Below are 22,272 nucleotides of genomic sequence, written 5' to 3'. Positions count from 1 at the left end.
AAACTGAGATAAAATCCAAATTATCACTAGTAAAAATGGGTGCCGTGCAAATATGGCTAATATTCTATAATCATAATCATAATGTTAATTTAAGCAGATGAGTTTGTACTGACAAAGAGAAAAATCTCTTCAAATTATCTTAAAATTTTAAAATATAATTAAGGGCTGGGGCAACAGTACAGTATGTAAGACACTGATTTGCCATGCCTGAACCCTGTGTCACATATGGCTGGTCCTCAGAACCCTGCCAGGAGTGATTCTTAAGCACAGAGCAGGAATAAGCCCTGAGCATCGCCGATTATGGCCCTCAAACCAAAACTAACTAACTAAATAAGCAAAATACCACTAAAGTATCGTGTTTCTCATTCTCTAAAAAGGAAACATTTAAATTTTGTACAGTTTAAGGTAATCATTCCAATTGGATCAATTTATCAATCTACTACCAATCCATTTCTCTGAAAAAAATGATTACATATGTTATTTGAACTTACTCCTTTGGATAAACTCTGGTAATTCCACCATCAGTCACAACAAAACGTGCTTTTACTCCCTTGCTGGAAATGAACACAGAAGATTTTATTCAATTTTCTCCTTGTAAGATATTGATTTAGGTGTTGGTGATATAAAGAAAAAATAAAAATGACTTCTTAAATAAAGGAAGTAAATGTCAGCCAAAGTAAATATATCAATAGAATCAAAGTTGAGATAGCTAAGTAGTAAGTACTTAGAGAATTCTTAAGGAAGACAGCTCAAGAAATAATGGTAGAGCAGCATTTTGTAGATAGAAAAAGGATTTAGCACAGATAACAGGGAAAGCATGAAGATGTAGACAAGAGTGTTTTAGAAACATAGAGTTAAAGAAGAGTGATGACATTTTGCACTAGGTGGAAGTGTAAGGCTTAATGGGATAAAGATGAGGAAGTAAAATTTCAAGTACAAGTGTTCTAAGACTGCACAGTTTATGAGTAATTTTGAACCCATGCTGGAAAACTCCCCTATCTCGTAGTTAGAGCTGCATTTAAAAGGAAGACCCTGGATTAAACAGAGGAATGGGAGAATTAAAGGTAAATAGATCAATTAGTATAACTTCTTAGAAATGGAAGACTAGGCCCCTGAGTATGAAGGAGAGAGGAACACAGTTATAAAAAAAATAACATTTAGGGACTAATTGTAAATGGAAACCACAGTCAGATACCTCATTTTCTAGAGTGGGTTTTTGCTAGTGCTATTTGAACACCAAATGAACATTAATTACAAATCCTTTTCACTACAGACATTTAAGTAAAAATATACAAAAAAAATTGGGGGGAGGGTCATTCACACGGCAGTGTATATACTTGTAAATCTGAATAATGAGTGACACTATTTTAACACACTTTTAAATTACACTGCAAGTTGTCAGCAACTGCAATGTGATATTCGCAAGATACTACTATAAAGGGTAAATACTGAACTTTATATTTATGAGACCTATCTCCCAACAATTTTACAGAGAGAAGATAAACAGGAACGTAGAATATTTTTATCAACAAGAACACTTACATGTTTTTCTGCTTACTCCAGTAATTTTGAACAAGTTCATTTGTAAAGCCTGCATCCAGCAAGACTCTATTAATCAAATCTGTGTTGCCTAGTGCAGAAAAAGGATAACTTCAGTTACACTCTCATAGTTTGCTAATCATGATAATAATGAAACAAATACATTACTACTCCCAAAAATCTATGTAGGGTAAATGATACTTTTAAGAACTTAAAAAATATATCTTGTGCTAGTTTTCAACATATTGTTTATATTGTTTACCTTGTGTCACATTTTTTTAGATACAGACAGATATAGGACTGAAATAGACAATTCCCAATGAGGCAAATTTATTTTTTAAATTTTATAAAAACATATATGAAATGTGACAACAGGAAGCATTGAAGAACTGGCTTATAGGTTAGTATAGTGATTCAAACCTTAATATCACGGACTTTATATATAAATATAAGCCTATTAAATATATGCATGTGCATATTATAATCATATCATCATATCATTATGACCAAGGAACAGACCAACAATAGCATTGTAGTACTGTCATCTGTTCTTCATCAATTTTCTCAAGGAAGCATCAGTAACATCTCCATTGTGAGACTTTTTGTTAGTGTTTTTTGGCATATCGAATATGCCATGGGTAGCTTGCCAGGCTGTGCTGCACGGGTGGGATACTCTCGGTAGCTTGCCATGCTCTTTGAAAGGGATGGAGGAATCTAACCTGGGTCTGCATTGTGCAAGGCAAACACCCTGCCCGCTGTGCTATCACTCCAGTCCAGACCAACACTATTAAAAACAAAATTATTCCAAGACTGACTTTAGTAGAGTAATAGTACTGATGAAAAGGTGACACTGTTATTTCTGGTATCATCTTTCAAAATTATCTAACGGGATAATTATTATCCTAAGATCAAGTCAAAAACCCCATTTTATTTTTATTTTATTTTATTTTTGCTTTTTGGGTCACACCCGGCGATGCACAGGGGTTACTCCTGGCTCTGCACTCAGGAATTACCCCTGGCCGTGCTCAGGGGACCATATGGGATGCTGGGATTTGAACCCGGGTCGGCCGCGTGCAAGGCAAACGCCCTACCCGCTGTGCTATCTCTCCAGCCCCCCCCCCCAAAAAAAAAAAAACCACATTTTAATCTCTGGCACTGCCAGGAATGTCCCTGAGCATAGAGCCAGGAAGAAACCTGAGCTCATGCAATACATGTCAAACCTTAGACTGTAAGGCAAACATCTTAACCCCTGTACTAGCTTTCTTTCTGGCTTATCCTAAACTCCGCCCCCCCTTTTTTTTTTGCTTTTTGGGTCACACCCGGCGATGCACAGGAGTCACTCCTGGCTCTGCACTCAGAAATCACCCCTGGTGGTGCTCAAGGGACCATATGGGATGCTGGGATTCGAACCTTGGTTGGCCGAATGCAAGGCAGATGCCCTACCCGCTGTGCTATCACTCCAGCCCCCCCCTTTTTTTGAAAGAAAAAAAAGTGTATATTATTTTAAAATGCAACATTGTGATTTACAAAGTCGTTGACAATAGGGTTCCAGGCATACAGTGTTCTTTACTCCATTTTCAGTGCTTGTGACTGCATTGCTCTACCAATGACTCCAGGTTACATCTTACCCCCCTGATTCTACAGACACACTTTGATTTTTAGAAAAGAAAACTCTAGGATAGGAGAGAAATTGATGATGAGAGGTGGACAAGAAGAGGTCTGGAAGTAAGATAGAGGCAAACTTCAGGGCTTATGAGGTTTGTGGTATACAATGTACCTGTATGTAGTTATACTAGTAGACCCAACACTAGTAAATTACTATATTTTAAGATAAAAAGTTAAATGGGATATACCTCGGACTAAAGAAAAACATTAACCAACATGTCTTTGTTCATCTTGTTAATTTAAAAACTTATATAAGATATAAATTAATGGATGCATGCTATATGTATGCTATGCATACTTATATGAAATAACAATGAAAAGTCTTCAAATGATTATTCAAAATCTCTGAATTTGAGAGTAGCAATGAGAATAAAGTAATGCGGTATTCAACTTACACTGAAACATTTGCAAGTATTCATTACTGGCTTTGAAAATTCAGTTTCACTTGTAATACTGGAAATTTTTTATTATTTAAAATTAAGGACCAAACTATTAAAATTCACTATTTAAAATTCTGAGAGTAAACCTGCTTCCCAAATAACTAATCATCTATTATGTAACCTCTTCAGATATAACCACAGTGATGTAATAACTCTGAATTAATGCATACTTACATGATGGGTCGTTTGGAGTTTTTCTATCAATAAACTCATTGAAATTTAAAAGAAACTCAGTGTTATTATCTGATATTTTAAGGTCGTTGCAGTAATCTCTGAAAAAATAGGATATCAGGTTATAAAACAATAACACAATGTACACATTAATCTAGCACAGCGGTTGGGCATTCGCCTTTCATGCGGCCGACCCATGTTCAATTCCTCTGCCCCCTCGAGAGCCCGGCAAGCTACTGAGAGTATCGAGCCCACTCGACAGAGCCTGGCAAGCTACCCATGTATATTGGATATGCCCAAAACAGTAACAATAAGTCTCCCAATGAGAGACGTTACTGGTGCTCGCTTGAACAAATCGATGAGCAAAGGGATGACAGTGACAGTGACAGTGACACATTAATCACAGTTAACATTTGTGAAACTAGTTATGTGTCTTTGCAAGTCACTGAATGTCTCCTTACATGTATTTGTATTATAAATCAATACATTAAGACAAAGGGTAGATATAGATAATATAAATTAGGGATTTGACCTATGGATAGTATGTATTCCATAAGTAATAATTTTTATAATTTTTATCACACAAGTCCACTCTATGCTTTAGGTATTGAAATTAAAATGGATAAAATTAAAATATTCATTAATTAAATATTAACAATGAGCTCACTATATGTTAAGTGAATGTTATAGCCATGATATTGGCAGAAAGAAATTCAATAACCAGTGAGAAAAGGTACACTGCTTTATCTATTGGTAAGTCTCATTAAGCATGACTTAAAAGACAAATATGCCTCTGCATTCAGGCAATGAAAAGATTTTCCTTGGGAAAATAAAAAGTTATGTCTTCAAACAGATATATGGATGGAAAAGAGGAATTTTGGATAGTCATTTCTGATCATTAGGTGACAACCAAAATTTGATTATTTTTATTTATTTATTTTATTACATTTATTTATTTATTTATTTTTGCTTTTTGGGTCACACCCGAAGATGCACAGTGGTCACTCCTGGCTCTGCACTCAGGAATTACCCTTGGTGGTGCTCAGGGTACCATATGGGAGATGCTGGGAATAGAACCCGGGTGGGCCAGGTTCAAGTCCTTACCCGCTGTGCTATCACTCCAGCCCCAAGATTATTTTTATTTTTTGGTTTGGGACCATATCCTGGATTTCAGAACTTACTTTTGCCTCTATGCTCAGGGATCACTTATGACAGTGCTTGGTGATCTTATGCAGTGACTGATATTGAACCCAGGTCAGTCTCATATAAGGAAAGTGTACCCCCTGTACTATCTCTCTAGCCCCAATCTGATTATTTTTAATTGATGGTTTTAATATAAAATCTGGAAGAGTTATCAATGTTTTTTGTACACCGAGGCATTTTTCATCCATGATATTGTAGCATCATAAACTATTATAAACTATATTCATTGGGCAGATACTCTAAATGACAATATATCCTATTATATAATACTGAAAGTTTCATCTCTCAATATATGACCTGATTTTAGCAGTTGAGTCTATAATTATTGGGAAGCTATAACCCTCAAGTAATTATTATAAGTTTTCTCAATTCTGATTTATTTGAAATAAGATTTTATAACTGGCAAAAACAACCCAGTTGTTTTCTCCAAAGACAATATTTACTCAGTAGATTTTTCTTTTTAACTATTTGTCAAATATTGAAGTCTGAATAATCATGTCATTTTTACACAAAAAAGCAAACAACACCCATTCAGCTATTAATTCAAATAACATGAGTGCTCTTCTTTAAGTTAGTCAAGTTCTTCTTCATGAAGTAAAACTTCCATCACAAAGAATGTTAGATGACATATATTCAAAGATAAAGCTTCAGTCAAGGATATTTTAAAGTGAAACTGGCTTTCCCCATCCTGTAGGTGCCTAATTACGAAGAGAAGATGATTTCTAATACCCTATGGTGTCATTGCCTTGATCTGTCCCCGACTGCTTTTGCACTGTCAATACAAACGTCAATATATGAAAAATTTAACCATACTTTGACAGTATCAGTAAAAGAATTCTAATCTTGATGAGTCTCTGAAAGGACCTACAGGGTTAATAACTATTGTCCTAAGTGTTCCAAAAATTATGAATGTCTTTACACATTTGGGCACCACCAACAGAAAACTGCTGAGTTGTGTACAGTTTTGAAGTAGCATACAGAAATGATCAATGTTGTGATATATGCTATCACTAAGCACTTGGATTACTAAGTGCTTCAAAAATTTTATGTAAATAGAAATAGAGATAAAAATGTGCATCAGAGATAGCAAAGGGGGGATTATATGGATAGAAATAAACTTCAAAGGAAACATTATTTTAACCTTAAAAATTATATGAGCAACGCCAATATTACAATGTTTTCTTATAAACGTAGAATATTAAATAAATATGATTTATCAAGCTAAGTCATATGTGAATACACACATATATATGTGTATACATATTATATTACTAAGGAATATGCATATAATGTACAATCATATACCATGCATATAATGTGTAATCATATGCTATGTGCAAAATACATAACTCTTCATTATTGTCAGATGTAACCGTTTTTGCAATGAGATCAGAGTATATATATCTGCATTGTTCACTACGTTTTTTTTTTCTTTTTTTGCTTTTTGGGTCACAACCGGTAATGCACAGGAGTTAGTACTGACTCTGCACTCAGGAATTACTCCTGGCGGTGCTTGGGGGACCATATGGGATTTTGGGAATCAAACCTGAGTTAGCTGTGTGGAAGGCAAATGCCCTCCCTGCTGTGCTATAGCTCCAGCCCCGCATTGTTCACTACTTTTATCCCTTAGTCTGCAAATTGTAGTTAGGAATCAAGAATAACTAAATGAACCAACAGATTTATGTTTATTTTTCAGTTATTGTCCTGTCTGCTTCCATACCATTGAAATAGTTTTGACAGCAGTTCAGGAAAGTTACAAAAGGTTTACCCTAATCTATACCAGTTATTAAAATACAAACAAACAAACAAAAACAAGAGAAAACCCAACCTTGGTGCTATGAAGGTATAGCCAGACTCTTCAAAATTATCTGGTTTCAGTGTTTCTGAATCTGCAATGACAGTAATACTTGATTAGATAATTGATCCAGAATATAACTCTGATATTCTATATTAAGAAGACATTTGAATGATAATATAGTAGAAAAGAAACCTATTCCTCTCTTTAGTTCAAATACAGTGAATATAAAGATCTTTAATACTCGCAATATAATTTAAAGTATGGATTATAGATTGAATTTGATAAAATATTGTATCTATAATTTATAATACATATATCTACATGTACTATCTCTACTATAACCAAGATATGTTTTAAAAAGTGATTTATGTAATTGTTATATATTTTATTTAAGATACCAACATAAAAATTTTACTAACATTGTAGCACTGTAGCACTGTCATCCCATTGTTCATCGATTTGCTAGAGTGGGCACCAGTAACGTCTCCATTGTGAGACTTATTGTTACTATTTTTGGCATATTGAATACACCATGGGGAGCTTGCCAGGCTCTGCTGTGTGGGCAGAATACTCTTGGTAGCTTGCTGGGCTCTCTGAGAGGGACAGAGGAGTCAAACCCGGGTCGGCTGCATGCAAGGCAAACGCCTTACCCATTGTGCTATCGAGTGATTACTAACATTATGGTAAATTATTTTCATAAATCCATTAATGCCACAATAAAATAGTAATATTCATGTTATGTTTGAATTTGTGAAGTGGAAGAAAATAAACACACACATTTAAGTCCAAGAAAAAAGATAAAAGTGAAACAGATTCGATATGAAAACACAACACGTATCTTTTCCCCTTTTTTGCTGCTAAGGTTTGAATGATCACAGAGGAAATCCTGGCAAATGAGAAGCACAGAGGGTAATATCCAAAAGGAATGGAAATATCAGTGTAAATGTCAAGTGTACTAAACAGAATGTAATTGAGCAACAAGAAAATACTTGCCCTTCATTTTCCTCTTTTTTGCTGTGAAAATCCATCAGAAAGAGAAAGCAGGGAAACAAAAAAAAAGAGGGTAAAGCAAAGGGGGTCACAACCAATATTTTATTCAATGACTTCCTTGAATAAAAATATTGTGCATAGATCAGAGGTTTATTTATGTACAGCTGTAGTCTGAAAAAAAGACACATTTCTGAAGACTGTATGTCTTGTATGTCTTGTATGTTCTGTCAATTATTTCTAGAATTCCCTTTATGTACTGTGCTTTTTTCAAGGGTCTATTTTGCAAAGTGGTTAATGCAGGTGCAATACCAATTATGTTAGCCTGTAAACAAGCATATACCAATCACCAGAGACACACTAGTCATCCCCTCATTTATCAAGTGAAAAATTAGCTCATGCAGAGTTGCTGGTTGCTAAAAGACCATCATATCTATTAATTGAAATATAAATATGAATATAACATTAGTTTGATGTATTATGAAAATCAGAATTGTAGAGAAGAAAAAATAACCAACAAAGAAAAGAAACTATAGGACATTTACATTCATATGTAAACATACACAAATATGTCTATTTTCATTTTATTGTAATAAAAATTTTAGGTTGTTAGTAATAATTGAGTGGTTTACAAAGATATGATGGTCATTTTATTTTACAAAGATTAGTTACTAAGAACAAAGTTAATAACAGCTTGGAATATACATTACGGTTAATAATTACTCCACATTCTAAATGATGCTTCAAAAAATAATACTCAAATTTGAGCTGTTAACCTCATTCATTTGGATTATACAAAGAAAGCTAATTTCCAAACCAAAGCAAAGGCTGATGTGATTTAATATATTCAACCAAAATAGAAGATGTGGAGCACAATATTATTCTTGTCAAATGCAACAACAACAAAAAAGAAAAATTAAAGCTTTATTATCACAATGCTGCCAGTGAAACTATATGAAACATTTTGCGCCATCTTGCAGACCCTTAAAACAACAGCAACAGAGGACATGGCATTGCAATGATTCTATGAGCACAAAGCAAGCAGGGAAGCATGGTGGGGGGACTGCCAGTGAGACTGGAGTACCTGCTCATATTCTATCCATGTAGAATATTTCTTGTTCCTTGCATGTTTGGAATGGGTTAGAATCATTGCTGGAGATTTGGTAATAACACCTACTCAGTGTATATACAAAGCCTTAGGTATTCCAAAATCTAGACGTTCTAAACATCTGATACTCGGAGATAACAAACAGACCCTGAAGTTGCTTTCACAGTACTTACATCTGGCCTGAGTTATTGTCTCTTCTATTTTGGCTTTTATATAGTAAAAACTGTAGGTTGGTAATACCAAGGCCAAACTGCAATAGAAACAAGAGAAGCATAAACACAAAACAAACAAAAATGAAACAAACCAACAACAACAACAAAAAGACATTAAGTTCATGGAAATTCCAAAGATCTTCCTCATGGAAATGAAAAGATATTTTAATTTGACAGAAAAATGTATTCGGCAAATATAGTACTTAGTTCAGTTTTGCTATTCAGAGACATCCAGTTATATACATTATAAGAAATTCGAAGAAACATGATGGAAAATATGCTACTAAAATCACCGATGAAGTAGTTTTGAAAAAAAATACCTGGAATATTATATTATTAGAAAAGTGTTAAAATACATTGATACTAAAAAAATGAAAATTAAGGGTGTGTTTAAACAAAGTAATATACACCAGCTGAATATCTCTATGTGATGAATGTATACATAGAAGTTTAAATTGACTTGTAGCAAATCAACATTATTAAAAGTTAGAAATGTAAAGTGTTATTTATTAATTTTTTTGTTTTTTCTTTTGGCCCTGCAGTGCTCAGGGCTTATTCTTAGTTCTGTGCTCAGAATAACTCCTGGTGGTGCTTCGGAGCCATTAAACTATGCCTGAGAATTGAACCAGGATGGTAGCGTACCCCGTACTCGCTGCGACTCTCTGATCCTAAAATTTTTTAGTAAGTTCCCCAGTGCCTGTACGTGAGCAAATTCAGGTTCCTTTATAGTTCTTAAAAGGATTACTTGGTCATCCCATTCATTCTCTATTCATATTTCACTCTGACATAAAATAAATGTCAGAATATTTTAATATTTGCAGTTTTCTAATAGATTAATGTGCAATATTCTACCAATTATAATGACTAATATGCGTAAGCAAGCATAATATTTCATATGACATTTACAATAAAAAATGACCTTTTCTCTATCTCAACTATAGAAAGAAACATAACTATGGGTACAAAGATAATGGTATCTCTCAGATTTCTTAATGCAATTATTTTTTCAAAAGTGATCTTGATTGATATGACCAATTGAGTCATGCAGCATTCACTTATAATATTTAACCTAAAATTTAGCATTGTACCAGAAATACCATATGCTTCTAGGCTTCTAAATATTTTTAGATATTGGAATTTTTTTTTAAATCACTGAAGTCTCATGTTTCTCAGGCTCTGGGATAGCTGTTCAAATTTAATCTCATTATATATTTTTATGGAAGTACAAAATGGGAAAAATATGAATTTCAAGTTTTTTACTTATATGATTAGATACAATAAAAATTCATTATATTAAGATGAAACAAGCAAGGTTTTATTTGCTAAAATTTAATTATTCAGCAAGATAGTAAAATGAGTGGATGCTTGCTACCCCCAATTCCAAATCTTTCTCCCTCATTAAGTAGATCACGGATTATTCCTTATGGGAAAAGGTCAGAGAAATAAAATGCTATGTGTATTTAATGAAAATCTCTACATTTATTTTATTGGTTACTTCCTCTGTGTGGAGACAGAGATTAAAACTAAAATAAGCAGTGCAATTAGTCTGAAAGCAAGATGACCTTTCATGATTCACTTGCCTTTTATAAAATGTAGACCAAAATTACTACGCATTTGAATATTGTCTCCTAAAAATTCCTCTCAAGGGAAATCAGGACATTTTTATTGCTCCATCAGCATTTATCGCTAAAAGAAATTTCTAATTAAATCTGATGATGTTATATCATGTAGCTCCTACAGTGTCACTCCGTGAGCTTGGATTACATCTGCTATATCATAAAAATACTGTGGAAACGCATGAGGAACACCATAGAAGTCTTAAAAGTGACATAGAGAATATACATTTTATTAGCTTGTTATTAATAGCTACATTCCACTGTATAGAACAATAGTTACACTTAATTATTTCTATCTTAAGACAAACTTATTTCTTCTTGTTATATCAGATAACCTCTTCAACATTCCTAGCCAATGATACCATCACAGGCAATGTTTGTTATCTCTCTCTGACTATATAAAACTCCAGACCGAGGCTGCTTTATTTTCTCCTAGGGATTACAGTCTAATGAAGTCAGTGGCTACCAGATGGATGGAAGGGAATATGCAATGTTTTGTTAACTCACTAAAACTTGGTTTGGTTAAAGATCTATAAAACACTTTTACAGTCATTTATATAAGATTAAAGTACTAAGTCTTTTATTTATTAAAATTATTACTATATTTTCAAAATCTGAGCCCTAGGCTTAGTGATCACAAAGTGAAATTTAGACCCTGACATATTAAATCAAAATATGCTCTTTTTTCCTACAATGTGGACATAATACGTTGCTCTAAATTTTTGTTGTGAATTCATTTATAGAGCTTTAGGGAAGTATCTAAAATGCAAATAGGATTTATCTGACTTAATTTTGTAAATTCAAGAATAAAATGTATGAGAAAAATATGCATACAAAGGGAATCTAGGGGCTGTTCAGAAAACAATGATTTGTATGAGTAGGACACTAGTAGCAATGACAGGGAAAATAGGTTGGATTAGAAATGTATGATATAAATACCAGACTTAAAAGCTTAAGTTTAACTTGAATGAAAACGAAAGGAAATGAAATTTTGTGACAAGGAATGCACACAGAACTGGAGAAAATAATGTTAATGTTGCAACATTTCATATTGGGGCTAGATATATGAGGAAAAGATTTTGATGCATGGTGCACTAGTGAGCATTAAAATATATATTTAAATAAGGTATGATAAAAATGTAAAATCTCTCAGATTGTAATCATGAGAGCTTTGGGACCAACAATCATTGCTGAGTCATTATAAAGGTCAAAGGGTCTAGTTTTTCTGGCCTAAATGCTTTTCAAATAAGAAACAACGACAAAGAGTATAGTCTCATGCTGTGTACACAATAATTTGTTTCTTATGAAATAGCCTATAAAGACTTTTCTAGATTATTTCTAAGTGATACTTTTGACAAGTTTGTCCACCATTAAAAGGTGATAATAATCATGGATGGGGAATTAAATAAATGATGTGTAGAAGGACTATTTGTGTATAGAGTTGCCTAACAGAAATGAAATTAACAAGTGCTGTGGGGGGGAGAAGTAAAATAAATAGTTGTTCTGATGCTATTCAACAGTTTAAAATCTAAATTGGAGAGAGATTTGCATGTGGTATAGTGTGACATTAATATTTATGTTTTATTCTTTTATTTCTGTTCTATATGACATACCATGAATCCACAAGAAAACATCTATAGAAATACCTAGCCATCAAGGTTTACCTGAAGTTATATGTATATCCTAAACTAATAGATATGGGGAAATTCATTCATTTTTTGCTACAAAATAATGGCTGTGTCCACCATAACTGACAAGATTAAATATTCACTATATGTTAATACATAGTCAGATTCTTTCATACTCTTTCAATACTCTTAAAATCTTTCAATATTTTGATGGAAATTTGGAACTTTTCTATCAAATCTGAATTTGACAGAAATAAATTAAACTGGAGCATTTAAATTCTGTAAATATTTATAGAATATCTATTTCTATTATTATGTTACTATATTATGAGCTGGATATTAAGTATGAAGTAGGAAATGATCTTAGAAAACGTCTTAGAACCTTGCCCTCTTAGAACTTACTTGAGAAGGAAAAACAATGAGCAGGGTAAATACATTTTTCTAAATGTGCTTCATGTATGAGTATATTACATACATGTCTAATGATGGTGAAGTTTAAGAAGAATACACAGCAGAGGAATAAGATGAATATAATCTGGTATTTTACATTTTAAACAATGTTATTAGAGAAGATCTTACTTAAAGACCGAGAAGTTAAGCACGGGGTGATGAATAAAGTGAATCTGAGCATGTGAATAACTGAAGAAAACTCATTCTAGACAGGAATAACTTCAGTTTCAAGGGATCAGAGACAGAGAATGTTTTCTGACAGAGACAGTGTTTATAAAGAGCTATAAGGAGGTCAGTATAGTTTAAGCTGGCAATGTTCTGTGTAGAGTCTGAGAGATAAGATCTAAGAGCTGATGGCTCAATGGGTTTCAATCCTGTGGACTTCTGATGACTGTGAAAACTTTTTATACCTTTTGAAAACTGAATTGAGATAGACAAATTGTTTGAAATTTTGACTGTAGATATGGAGCAATTTAACTAATATTAGTAACGTTATGTCTGTAACTGTAAAGAGAAAAGATGGAGAAATCACTGTTCTGTGTTGTAGTAATCTGAATTTAATCAGGACTGTGATTTTGTCAAACTATCTGCAAAACCTGTGCATGACTAAGGGAAAGTTAAGGTCATATGCAAGAGAGTGAACATAGTAAGATCCTGAGAATTTATTATGATAAAGTGGGACAGAATGGCACAAAGGTGGCAACAGAAATGGAGATCAACTCATTGTAAGTCTCAATTGACTCAAGTAATATTGAAGTTGGGGTACTAGAGAGAGGGTCTAGATAAAATGCAGTGACCTAAAAACTAGACTAGAGGGAAATATCAAAGATTATAAAACAGTGGCAGTTTTAACACATTGCAAAATGTGACCTTAAACAGATACCTAAGGAAAGGGTATAAAGACAATTTAGGGGAGAGAAGATTTTTTAAAATCCTAAGAATTAAAGTGTGGCTTATAGACCTGACCCATTTGCAAATTCTGTGTTACCAGCATAAGAAGTTCAGTATAAAAACTGAGAATAAGCATTTAAGCGATTTTATAGCATACAATAGAGTAATTTTATCTGTGGAACCTAAAAAGCATTAATATTGAGTTTTTAAATATCTTTTAGAGTTGATATTAAAAGTAAATACCTATGTTTTAGGGCAGGAGCGACAGCACAGAGGGTAAGGCGTTTGCCTTGCACGCAGCTGACCTGGGTTCAATTCCTCCTCCCCTCTCGGAGAGCCCAGAGAGCTACCGAGAGAATCTTGCCCACATGGCAGAGCTTGGCAAGTTACCCGTGGTGTATTCAATATGCTAAAAACAGTAACAGCAAGTCTCACAATGGAGACATTACTGGTGTCCACTCGTGCAAATTGATGAACAACAGAACGACAGTGACAGTGACCTATGTTTTACCTTACCTAAGTGTGGGTATGTCACAGTTTGAGTGCAAGTGATCTTTCAATATTGAAAAGAAAGTGAATAAGCTAAGTGGAAAAATTTCTAGGAATGAGATGGAGGTGACAGTTAAAAAGATGACTGGTGGAGGTGTGGTCTGGTGACCTGAGGTGACATGAAGATTCATAGTCTCTGTTTATGAGTTTTAGGAAAAGAGAATTAGTGACACAAAGGGCAGACTCAGGATAGATCAGCCTGAGTTTTCTGAGGATTGGGAAGCAGAGCCATGGGGAAGGCTGTGACTTCAGAGAAAAGTTAGAGCAAGAAAGTAAAGGGAGTGCTCAGCTATCTTTAAAGGAGGAAGAATCCCCACGAGATTATAGGCTATTCATTGACAATCTTCTCCAACTCCCATCAATTTAGAGGGACTGAGATGTTACAGAACAAATACTTATGAGGTAAATTATGAAACTTATGTATCAGATTATGCCATGACGTAATAGACCCAATTGAACTTAATTTGCATCCTAAATGTAAGCAAATGTGAACTGACAAAGGGTGAAGTGAGTTGTAGGGAATGACTATACATTAATAACTAACCTTTCTTTTTAAAATTTATTCTTTATTTTTCAATTTTTTAATCAAACACCGTGAGATAGAATTATAAACTTCAACACTTTCGTGATTGCATTTCAGCCATATAATGGTTGAGTATCCATCCCTCCACCAGTGCCCATTCTCCACCATCAATGTTTCCAGGATCCCTCCCGCCACCTCCACCCCATCCCCCCCACCCCCGCCTCTGTGGAAGGCACATTCCCTTTAACTCTTTTTCTCTATCCTATTGGGTGCTATGGTTTGCAACTCAGGTACTAAGTGGCAACTATGTTCGGTCTATAGTCTACTTTCAGTATGCATCTTCCATCTCCAGTGAGCCCTCCAAGCATCCTTTGCTTGGTGGTCCCTTCTCTATCTCAGCTGTCTTTTCCCCCAGCATGTGAGGCCGGCTTCCAAGCCATGGAGGAATCCTCCTAGACCTTATCCCTACTATCCTTAGGTGTTAGTCTTCCATTATGTTATTTTATATTCCACAAATGAGTGCAGTCATTCTATGTTAATGTTTCTTAATATTTATCATCTGTATCATGGATCTACAGACTATCAAACACAGTTACATCACGTTTTCTAAATTTTATGCTGCTCTTTTTTATTTTTCATATTAAAAATCAGAATTTTAGGGGCTGGGGGGATAGTATGGTGGGTAGGGTGCTTGCCTTGCACATGGCTGACAGGGGTTCCATCCTTGGTACCCTTTATGGTCCTCCTAGCCTTGCAAGGAGTAAATCCTGAGCCAGAGCCAGGAGCAAGACCTTAGCACTGCTGAGTGTGGCCCAACAACAACAGTCACAACAACAACAACAACAAAACAAAAATAAAAAAGACATAAAGAAAAAAATAGAATTTATAACTTTAGTATATTTATACTCTGGAAAGGAGAGCTTCTATTTTAACTATATTGAAAATAGTTTCTGAGTATGCAAAGACTTACTAGTTATTATTTAGAAAAATGAACACTTAAATAGGTGAAATACAGTGAACTAAATATTTTTCTACACAATAAACATATATGGTTAATTACCTGTAATCTGTTCCATTAACTGGAGTCCATGTGTATGTCCTGTTTCCTTTGTCAATATATCTCTAGAAAAAAAGTTTAGATTCTTAGTCTAAGTTTATATTAAATCTATGTGAAAATAGAAACATTAGAATTTATTTGTAAGTCCTGTGGTCATTCATTATTCTTTACAAATACTTTATTCCATACTTAACTGTGTCTGAGCGATGTATCAGAATTTTAGGGTAAAAATAATTACACACATAAAAAATTTAAGGATTTAGAAGCACAAGATTTTAGAAACTTAAACCGAATTATTAACTGGAAAGCTCTGAAAATATTTACTGAAAATATAATAATGAAACAGAACTACAAAATAATTCATACAGTTAAGCTATTTCCTTATCAGGTAGTATATGCTTAAGAGAAGTTTGCAATGTCAAGAAACTTAGTGAGGTTTTTTAGATACTAATATATGATTATACAATACTGTTCTTATAAGGATATTATCATAGTATTTATTAATCGTAAGAGACTAAGTAGTCACTGTATGGCAGAAAAACAAGTAAACCACCAGGAATATGAATTATAAATATATAGAATTGATGGGTACAGAATCTCTTATTTGCAGTTGCTAACCACTAATCAAAAATTAACATTCATTCTTACATTAGCAATAGTGTACCTATTAAATGGAAATGGCACATAGGTACATTTTTATTTCATTCAGTATTCTCTTGCTTCATCGCTGGCATCAGAATAACAGTCCCTGAAATGCTAACCAAATAATACTCATGACTGGTATTAGGCACAAACTCAGTATTTTACAGTCATTTGTCTCATTTAATCAACCCTCTAGACTAAATGCTATTATTTTTCACAATTTATATGGAAGAAATAAGTCCAAAAGGAGTTAAACTGACAGGATGAAAGAAAATGTGAGATGTTAGAATCATATTATAACTACCACACAATGCTGCCTGTCTCTGTTGCATTGCTTACAGAGGATGAGCGAAGTAGCATAGGGACGAGAGATTTTTGTACCACTAAAATTCTTAAAAGAACTAAATGTTTATATATTTATCCTTGCATGTTTTCTTCATGTTAAGGCAAAATGAAACATCAGTAATGTTCATAAATGTTTGTAAGATCTGATAAATAGTTTCAGATCAGAAGAACAAAAAGGATTTTTAATATTATGTAATATACAAAGGACTGGAGTGATAGCACAGCGGGTAGGGCATTTGTCTTGCACGTGGCCAACCTGGGTTCGATTCCTCCATCCCTCTCGGAGAGCCTGGCAAGCTACCGAGAGTATCCTGCCCGCTTGGCAGAGCCTGGCAAGCTCCCCATGGCGTATTCGATATGCCAAAAACAGTAACAACAAGTCTCACAATGGAGACGTTACTGGTGCCTGCTCAAGCAAATTGATAAACAACGAGACAATAGTTTATAAACAATAATAAACAATGATAAACAATGTCAATAAACAGTATGAAATAAATAATAATAAGTAACAACAATAACAATAATAATAACAGCAATGATAACAATAACAAATAATAACAAATACATAATAAATGATAACAAATAAATAATACACATAACAACAACAATAACAGCAATGATAACAATAATAACAGTAATAACAATAAACAATAATAAACAGTAATAAACAATGTCAAATAATTGTGGATATTGGTCACAGGAACTTAAGAATGTGGTGGGGCAAAATCAAATGATTTTATTTAGAAACTAAATTATTTTGTAAGTTAAAAAAATGTTTAAGTAGAAGACTTCTTTGTGTACTCAATGAAAAAAATGGCAGAACAGCTGAATAACTTACTGGTTAACTTTAAAAACTGAAGAAGTAAATATCACGACTGAAATTTAAGTATATAGGGGAAAAGTCAATAAAACTTAATTTTTTTCTATTTAGTCCAAAATGACTAATATTGATATGTACCTCTCTTAGTAATGGGGGATACTCATGATAATAAATGAGAAAAATCACATGATATAGAAGGATATTAAGAAACATGCTCCATTCTAGGGAGAGACCTATTAAGGATAAATGTGTGTATGTTTGTGTGTGTATGTGTATGTGTGTACATAAAGAATGATATTGTGTAGAAAGAGTGTAAGTATATAAACAAGCTTAAATGAAATTTCCAGCTTCAAAAGCTTTCACGTTTCTACATATTTTTCAAACATTTGAACGTAGAAACGCTATCCCAGATATGACTGAGTATATCTATACAGGATCGATATACTTCTTATTCACAAGAATTCTTTAGTGTAAACATAAAATTATTAGTTTATTACAAACGAGTCAGGGATTGATGGAGATGGTTGTGGTACTGCCTGATTTACTCTCCGATTTAAATGTAAAATTATTATACTATAAAGTGCATAAATAGTAGCACTGTAGCACTGTCATCCTGTTGTTCATCGATTTGCTAGAGTGGGTAGCAGTAATGTCTCCACTGTGAGACTTGTTACTGTCTTTGGCATATTGAATACGCCACGGGTAGCTTGTCAGGGTCTGCTGTGCGGGTAGGATACTCTTGGTAGCTTGCTGGGCTCTCCGAGAGGGACAGAGGAACTGAACCCGGGTTGGCCGCATGCAAGGCAAATGCCTTACCCACTGTGCTATGGCTCCAGTCTGCATAAATAGTAAAAGAATATAAATCTAGCCAGAAACATGTAGACAAAAGAGTTTTTAAGAAACAAATTTATGTAACTCAAAAAAACATTCTTTTGTATACACAAAATAAAAGTGATTAAGTGTTTGCAACTTCGTGTAATTGAAAGGGTCTGAAAGGACACATTTAAATACTTGTAATATTATTTTTCCCTTTTAGTTTTTGGGCCACAACTGGTACTAAGGGTTCACTACTGGATATCAAGGTAAGTGCCTACCCACTATACCCCTCATCTCCAGTTCCTGTGTTTCACTTCTATGATGATAAAACATTAGATACTATAAAATTTACAAGAAGATAACTATAATACTATATGCCTACATTAAGAAATAGTAAGATTATTTTAAAAATTGAGAAAGCAGATTAAAAATATCTTACTTTTATTTTACCCTCCAGCTAAGAAGAAGAATATCATTAAAAAAAAGGAATTTGTCTACTCGGGTTCCTTCTTCATAAGCAAATACTTAAACAGAAAATAAGTTACTGATAACAACTATTACAAAATATATATGTATATATATGAGTGTGTATGAATTTACAAACATACCTGAATTAATTCTTACCTCATCTTGAGATTTAACCAAAGTTCTGAATGTTTTATCTCCACTTTCCCCATCTATCATTTTATTACGAATCTAAAAGGAAAGGAAACATTTATTTTATTTTAAGAAATCAACTGGTCCACAAAGTTGGATTGCAAAAATTTAATTTTTCAAGATTTATGTTATTTTTAAAACATACAGTAAAAATAAGCTACTAATTTTACCAGTCATTTCAGTTGTCCTCTGGAAATATTATTTGAAATTTGCATTATAGTCAATTATGTTATTGTAAAATTATGAGTATAACTTAAAAAGAAATATTTCAGCCAGTGATTAATTTTTGGTGTAATAAATGAAAATTTCATCAATCAATTATGTAACTAATGGAAAACAGACTTAGGAGAAATTAAACAATATTGCTGCAGTGGCTTAGCAATGATATTAAATAATAAATTTAAAATGGATCAATTTAACATTATGGAACTGAAGGAAAACAAAAGATATTAAACAATATTACTGTGGTGAATTATCTTGATATTAATTGATATTGTGATAACTGAGTCCAAGGATAAGTATTTTATCATTATATTACTATTAAATCAACACATCATCAGAAATCTCTATTAATCATCAAATCATCCCCCATCATGCCTCATATAAGCATAATAATTTTATTATTCACAATGAGTAGAATAAAACATACAAATTAAGTACTTAAAGCACCTTTTGAAAAGTTTTAAATAAAAATGATAGTTTTGTATGGAAAAGATAAGTTATAATGTATGAAAGTTTTTTAAAAAATCTCTCTGACCAAGTTGTTGGTTTTAATCCTACTTTTACTACCTACTAGCTGAGTAATTGAAGACCACCTATTTAACGCCTCTCCACATTAAAGACTTCACTAGCAAGATATGTAAAAACAAAAATCAAAATCAAAAATAATAAAATATACATATTTGGAATATTCTTGATCCCATGATAGATAAACATAATTCACTTAAATAAATGTTATTACTATAATTTTTCTTATTATGAAAGATCCTTTTAGAAGAAGTGAAATATGATTCTGATTTTAAAATAAAAATTTTTGGAATAAAATTTAGCAAGACAAACATGGTAGTTTCTCTGGATAGCTCACTGGATAGTTAGGATGTTGGATTCCTCTGCTTTCAACACTCTTCCTTCAACACTATAACCATATTCATTATTTCTATTTTTTCTAATTCATAAGCTTAATTTGCATTAAAATAGTTAAAATATCTTAATTTGTGGAAAGAGAACAAAACACTACAGTAACACCCAACTGAAATTATTTCTTCCTTTTTATGCAATTTTTGGGGAGGGATTCCAGGGTCTAGAAACTTTAACAAAAATATCATTTATCTTCATGTACTCAGTATCTAAGAAAGAGGTTGATCTAATGAAGTTACTCAACAGATACCTGAAGGATAGATGAATAATGGTATCCAGCCTGAAGGTACTACTTAGACCTAGTGATTATACTTACCTCCACCTTAATATCATTCTCTAATTCTGCGTCAAGGAAATCCAATGTTACTGGCTCCTGAGATTTAGGATTCTACATATACAAAAAAATAATTAAGCAGACATAATATTGTAAAATGTTGCTGTATATAAAATCATTAAAATGATGTATTTCTTACTTACCTAAGGTACATTAAGAAGCTGACAAATTGTATAAAGTGATATCCTTTCATAATTATTTTTAAATAATAAATAATCTATGAATTAGATCAAATGCATTAAGACAAACTAACCAGCTGAATAGTTTGGTATTGAGTGTTTTATTAAATGCTACATTTATAACCACAAGATCATAGAACAGTGACTAAAGAAACCACAGAGAGAATATAATCTCAACTATATTTGGCACTTCTATTTGAAGACCCATTGTTTATGAAACTGTAATCAGAAGTCTCTGTACTACTGGATATAAGTATTAGATTGTATGATAGATGAAATGTATAATAGATGAGCATGTGGCCGTTATTTGCGCAGTACCTTACTGCTAGTACTATTTATTTTTACCACTTATTTTAAAATTAATATACTTTATAATAAGAAAACTGAATATATAAAATATCAAATTCTTTGATCCGAAAACAAAACCAAGAAAATCTGACAGAAGACTACTCTAAAACTAATATTACCCAGAATTGCTTAAGTAAAAGAAATCTATTTAAGAAATAATTGTAATATAAGTGCGATAATACTAGCATACAATTTCTAACAAACATTAAAACAAAGTCAAAATAATAAAAATGAAGATATAAACATAAATAATATTATCTTACATGCAATGGATAATGCATAGCATGACCAGACCCAAACAGCATGCATGGAGGAGGCATTATCAGGAAGAATTGTCAATATGACGATCATGTCCCAATCCAACATATAAACACAGAGAAGAAAATGAAATCATGAAAGAAAAATTGAATGCATAACTTTTAATTTTTAAATGGCAATCTAGCCGATAATTTTTTTCCAAAGTAAAATTTCCTAATAATGCACCAAAAGAGACTTGAGAACTGAAAACCAGTCCCCACACTCCTCATACTTTCATATGATATTGAAATATCTCACATTTCTCTTTTGTACAATTGGAATACCAACTGAATTAATAGTCACACCATTTGTAGAATTAAAAGACAAAAAGCAACATTGTTAAAAAAATTATATGGATATATTTAGCATTATTATATCCATATAATAATAACCGGAAGTCAAAAAATTCTCCCCAAATTTAGTGTGTTTGAATGCTAGCTAGTTTGCCATTTAGAATTTTCTCTAGAAAGAAAATAAAAATAAAACAAACCATTTTTCAGGTTGTTTATTTTTAAATTACATCATGATGTTTACATGCGATTTTTGAAGGTACAGCAAAAGTATTTACTACAATGTACATGACTGCAAAATACATAATTTAAGATAATAGATAAGAAACATGCAAAGTAGAAATGTAAAATAATTTAAAATGCCAGTAAAAGGCTGAAACACAATTTTAACCTCCACAAAAATATAAAATATAGGAGGACTGATATAACAGTATGAAATTTTAATTGTCAAATAATTCCAACACTAACAGAGCTCTGAAGCATCTGATGACTCTTCGTTTTAGAATTGACTGGAGAGTTTTTGGTTTTCTAACAGGAGTATTAAAAACTATTCACAAATCTGGATTCCTG

The 22,272-nt window shown here is 32.8% G+C and overlaps 1 protein-coding gene across 2 annotated transcripts in view; it reads right to left on the bottom strand.

Annotated features, from left to right (window-relative positions):
* The window catches only part of CACNA2D1 (calcium voltage-gated channel auxiliary subunit alpha2delta 1), a 459,233-nt gene that overhangs the window by 34,599 nt on the left and 402,362 nt on the right, over window positions 1-22,272 (bottom strand). The window contains exons 19-27 of one of the 2 annotated variants that reach the window (XM_055124138.1): window positions 20,571-20,642; window positions 19,085-19,156; window positions 15,841-15,902; window positions 9,085-9,161; window positions 7,810-7,830; window positions 6,847-6,907; window positions 3,819-3,916; window positions 1,543-1,630; window positions 492-554 (exon numbers count right to left, since the gene is read on the bottom strand). In XM_055124138.1, the coding sequence (XP_054980113.1) occupies window positions 492-554; window positions 1,543-1,630; window positions 3,819-3,916; window positions 6,847-6,907; window positions 7,810-7,830; window positions 9,085-9,161; window positions 15,841-15,902; window positions 19,085-19,156; window positions 20,571-20,642 (614 nt within the window). Of the gene's footprint in view, window positions 1-491; window positions 555-1,542; window positions 1,631-3,818; window positions 3,917-6,846; window positions 6,908-7,809; window positions 7,831-9,084; window positions 9,162-15,840; window positions 15,903-19,084; window positions 19,157-20,570; window positions 20,643-21,188; window positions 21,311-22,272 lie in introns of those variants that run through there. The other variant, XM_055124139.1, reaches the window with a different exon arrangement.

This window comes from Sorex araneus, chromosome 1 (genome assembly GCF_027595985.1).
Source record: "Sorex araneus isolate mSorAra2 chromosome 1, mSorAra2.pri, whole genome shotgun sequence".
NCBI lineage: Eukaryota > Metazoa > Chordata > Mammalia > Eulipotyphla > Soricidae > Sorex > Sorex araneus.
Note: the sequence above shows the minus strand (reverse complement) of the source record. Positions and strands in the feature narration are given on the sequence as shown.